This window comes from Carassius auratus, unplaced genomic scaffold (assembly GCF_003368295.1).
Source record: "Carassius auratus strain Wakin unplaced genomic scaffold, ASM336829v1 scaf_tig00216266, whole genome shotgun sequence".
In the NCBI taxonomy this organism is placed as follows: domain Eukaryota; kingdom Metazoa; phylum Chordata; class Actinopteri; order Cypriniformes; family Cyprinidae; genus Carassius; species Carassius auratus.
Window position 1 is genome coordinate 31,236 of NW_020528482.1, and position 4,859 is coordinate 36,094.

The window sequence follows — 4,859 nt, forward strand, 5'->3', positions numbered from 1 at the left end:
CACCAGATGCGCGTCCTGACCTCTCCACGGTGACGGTGGTCATCCATAACTTGAAGCATGATTATTAATCATTGATAATCCACTCCTGTTTGATAACAGGCGTCTGTTTGTAGTTTCTGTTTACAAGCAGCCGAGAACACACAATCCCATCGGCAAGCGTAACAGGAAATGGTCATCGGTGTCCACTCCCTGCCCCCGGACCCACACAATGGTGTCATTTTTTCGCACCTCTAAGTGGACGACAGGGGCTTTGACTGACAGCTATATCGACCAATAGGGCTTCACAAAAGAGATCTGAGAGATATAGCTGAAGAAAGCCGCTTAGTCTTGTCATATGAGTTGGAGAGCGCGTCTGCGCGTCTGTCTCACAGGCGCACTTGTACAAAACGCTTTATATCTCACCATTGGAAGCACGTAGAAACGTAAAAATGGTCTTGTTTGAAAGAAGAGATTCTAATCTAAAAGATTATATCGATTATATGTGTGGCTGACTGAAGCGGTGCTAAGATGGATAAATAATAATTTGCAATGAGGTGAGAAATTTTACATCGCGATTCTGTTGAAGATCATTCGATCTGTGATTGTCACACAATAAAATGATCTACATCATCAGATTCCTGAGAATGAGAGCTTTCTTGTGATATATGACTTGACTATTTTGTGAAAAATATTTTAAATACACATGCTTATGAAAAATTATTCGCAATCGGAAATTTATGGGGGGGGGAATATATTTCTTAGCTTAATTTGACTACTTTATGTATCATAAAACCCAAATTAATGGTATTCTTTGTAAAGAAAACACTCTAAGCCAGTGGTTTTCAACCTGTGGTCCGGTGGTATTGCAGGTGGGCCGCCAATTATTTTCTGTTCATTTCCAGTACATTCTAGGGCTGTGCGATTAAAAGAAAACGTCCTAAAATCACGATTTGACCGTGCGCATATGCCTAACTCCAGGTTCACACACTGTCTGTGATGCGCCTTTTTTCTGAGCCAATGTTGACGGATCAGAGCATTCTCACTCAGGTAAAAGGCTAGAAATAAAAATGTGCGAAAATAATTCATGTCTAACACATGAGCATAGAGTGAATTTGTTAGTGAACAGGATGCAGTTTAAGTGAGAGGAGACACGTTTTAAGTGTGCACACTCTCTCCTCGCAAAGCAGCGTGTATCTGAGCAAGCTCGACCGGTTTTGTGACAGAGCAAAGGAAATCTGCTGCGAACAGAGAGATTCGCACTCGTGCATTATTTTAATGTGCTTTCGCGTTATATTTATGCGCTCTCACTGCTGACCGCATACACATAGCCTACTGTATACACACTGCAAACACCTGAGGCACCGCTACAATTAATGAGCTCTATGAACAATGCATGGCAAAAAAGAAAAAAAAGTCTATACATTTTTTTACATCTTCACTATAGTGATCATTTTGACTTATGTCTGTTCTAGAGATGTTACAACTTTTTGATAAAGCTTTGATTGGTTTTCTTTTGGAAATATGTTTCAAATTAATCCTGAATGCATTTATGACTGTAAAAGCACAATTGCAAAATTGATCAAAAAAATTGCGATATTTTTTTTTTTTTTTTTTGTCCATATCGCACAGCCCTAGTTTATTCAATAAATATAGTTTAAAATCTAGCTTCTGAGTACTAAGTTATTAACCCAACAATAGCGGGGTCAGTTAATTTTTTTGAAGTGGGCCGCGCAAACATATGTGTTTGGTTGTGTGGGCCGCGAGTTGAAAGAGGTTGGGAACCACTGCTCTAAGCTTTCAAATGAACCCATTTATGGGCAGATACCATATAAGGAAGGCTATGCAAATTAAACATGAACATCTTGCATGCTATTTTCGGACCCTGTACTGGGTCTGCAGAGTTGAAGAGGTTTTAGCAATATACCAAAAATAAATCATTTTACCTTTATTTCAGAGTTCATTGAAGAAAAAGAGGAAAATGAAGAATCAAGTCCTCAAGAGAAGCAGAACGCATGTGATCAGTGCGATAAAATGTTTTTATGGGCTTCACTTCTGAAGAAACACTTGAAAGTTCATGCAAAGAAGAAACCACATTCATGTCATTTGTGTGGTAACAGTTTTTTGCATGTACAAAGTTTGAAAGAACATCTTCAGATAATACATACTGGTGTAAGAGAGTACGTGTGCTCTGAGTGTGAGAAGACTTTTAGTTCAGCAAGCAGTTTAAAACAGCACGAGAGGATTCACACTGGAGAGAAACCTTACAAGTGTTCACACTGTGACAAGAGATTCAGTAAATTATCAACTCAGAAAATACATGAGAGGATTCACACTGGAGAGAAACCTTACAAGTGTTCACACTGTGACAAGAGATTCAGTAAATTATCAACTCAGAAAATACATGAGAGGATTCACACTGGAGAGAATCCTTATAAGTGTTTACACTGTGACAAGAGATTCAGTAAATTATCAACTCAGAAAATACATGAGAGGATTCACACTGGAGAGAAACCTTACAAGTGTTCACACTGTGACAAGAGATTCAGTCAATCATCAACTCTGAAAGCACATGAGAGGAATCACACTGGAGAGAAACCTTACAAGTGTTCACACTGTGACAAGAGATTCAGTCAATCATCAACTCTGAAAGCACATGAGAGGAATCACACTGGAGAGAAACCTTACAAGTGTTCACACTGTGACAAGAGATTCAGTCGGTTATCAAGTCTCAATCCACATGAGAGGATCCACACTAGAGAGAAACCTTACAAGTGTTCACACTGTGACAAGAGATTCGGTGATTCATCAAGTCTAAAAAAACATGAGAGGATCCACACTGGAGAGAAACCTTATAAGTGTTCACGCTGTGACAAGAGATTTAGTGTGTTATCAAGTCTGAAAACACATGAGAGGATCCACACTGGAGAGAAACCTTACAAGTGTTTACAATGTGACAAGAGATTCAGTCAGTCAACAGAGCTGAGAATACATGAGAGGAATCACACTGGAGAGAAACCTTACAAGTGTTCACACTGTGACAAGAGATTCAGTCGGTTATCAAGTCTCAATCCACATGAGAGGATCCACACTAGAGAGAAACCTTACAAGTGTTCACAATGTGACAGGAGATTCAGTAAATCATCAAGTCTCGAAACACATGAGAGGATCCACACTGGAGAGAAACCTTACAAGTGTTCACACTGTGACAAGAGATTCTGTCGTTTATCAAATTTCAAAACACATGAGAGATTTCACACTGGATAGAAAGCACATCACCGCAATGTACGTGGGAAGCGTACATTGGCCCGTACACGCGGAGATGCATTTAGATGTTTATGTAAATATTTTGTTAGGTATATGTGTTTCGTCCAGACGGATCCAGCATTTTGGGAGAATGAATTCACTATTTCTTTGGGTCCCAGAGTGGATAAATCTGAAAATGACACCTTTGGGTCTTTGTGTTCTGCCAATCCATATATTTTGTGAAACGAAGTCATAGGGCTGTGATGGTGGCTGATTTTTACCACCGCGGTAGTCATGGACCAACAACCGCGTGTGGCGCGGTGTTGATTAAAAATAATAATAATAATATATATTTTATATATATATATTAATGAATGAATATATTAGTCGCAGAATGACTGAACAGGAGATGTTTCAGACACACGCTCCTCTTCACTTTATTATCAGGTGCAAGTAAAGCGAATCCGGAAACTGTCCTGTGCTCAAAGGCGCCATTGCAGGCTTCCTTTGTGCGTATCCTTTCATATCAAACTGCGAAATAAACTATGTGCAAGCAGTGTCGTGGTCAGTTAATTCATGGAATTACCAAAAAAGGTGATTAAAGCTGACTTAAACTGTACATGCATATAATATATTTTATATATATTATATACAGGATATATTTATATACATGTATGCACATCTATGAAATCAGCCCAGCACTGTTTCACTCATCTAACACATTCTATTTAACTTGTCAGTTTGTGTTTATTTGAGAACTTCTGACAAAATACTCATTATAATCAGTGATGCTACACTGGATGCAGCACAACACGACATGATAAATCCCCGTCCGGTCTGTGAGGTACTGACACCGAGTCCAAATGTCCTGTATAGACACTAGACAGACTAAACCTGTCGCAATGCGGTAGTGTTGCGTCCGGTTTACTTTTCCACCACTAAGCAAGCTCAGTAACTCCTCATCTGCACGCGCTCTCTTTAAAATAGGAATCGTTGCCATATTTCTTGTTACCATTTTTATTTATCGCTGTCTTGTTTGTATTTGGCAAGTTTGGAGAAAGCCTCACTAAACCTGACCAGCCAGCGTTTGCGATCACGAGAACTTGTGCAAACATGGATCATAAATGCAGATGACTCAACACTAAATTAATTTGCTGAATGCAAACTATTTTCCTGAGCTCAAATCTGACAATCTAAAGGAAGCGCTGTGTTTGAGGTAATTTGTTAATTACCATAGACTTAGAATTTGCAACTATTAGTTATTACACGTATATACAAGATTGTGTATTATGCTTGCTATAGAGTGTGTGACGTCACATGCACTACCGCCGGTGGCAGTAGACAACCGCGATGGCAACCGACCACCGCGGTGACGCAGTTGTCACAGCAACCGTCACAGCCCTACAAAGTCATCACCCCACTTCTCTACTATTGTCAGACACCGCTACGTCATGTAACACCAACAACAATGGAGAACATGTCTGTGTTCATGCTGCAGAAGCTACTGAGCCTATTAGCTTGATTAAACTTACTAGTAGAGCTGCACGATATTGGAAAAAAAACACACATTGTCATTATTTGTTTTAACGATGTATATTGCAATATGGAAAAAAAAATAAACAGATGACTTGAACTGC

General features: G+C 39.4%; 1 protein-coding gene across 1 annotated transcript; it reads left to right on the forward strand.

Moving 5' to 3' along the window:
• Positions 1 to 1,694: 1,694 nt before the first annotated feature.
• LOC113097415 (zinc finger protein 271-like) lies at positions 1,695 to 4,859 on the forward strand. The gene has a single exon (XM_026262658.1). It carries the CDS (start codon positions 2,011 to 2,013, stop codon positions 3,241 to 3,243), a length of 1,233 nt encoding a protein of 410 aa, XP_026118443.1. The 5' UTR covers positions 1,695 to 2,010; the 3' UTR covers positions 3,244 to 4,859.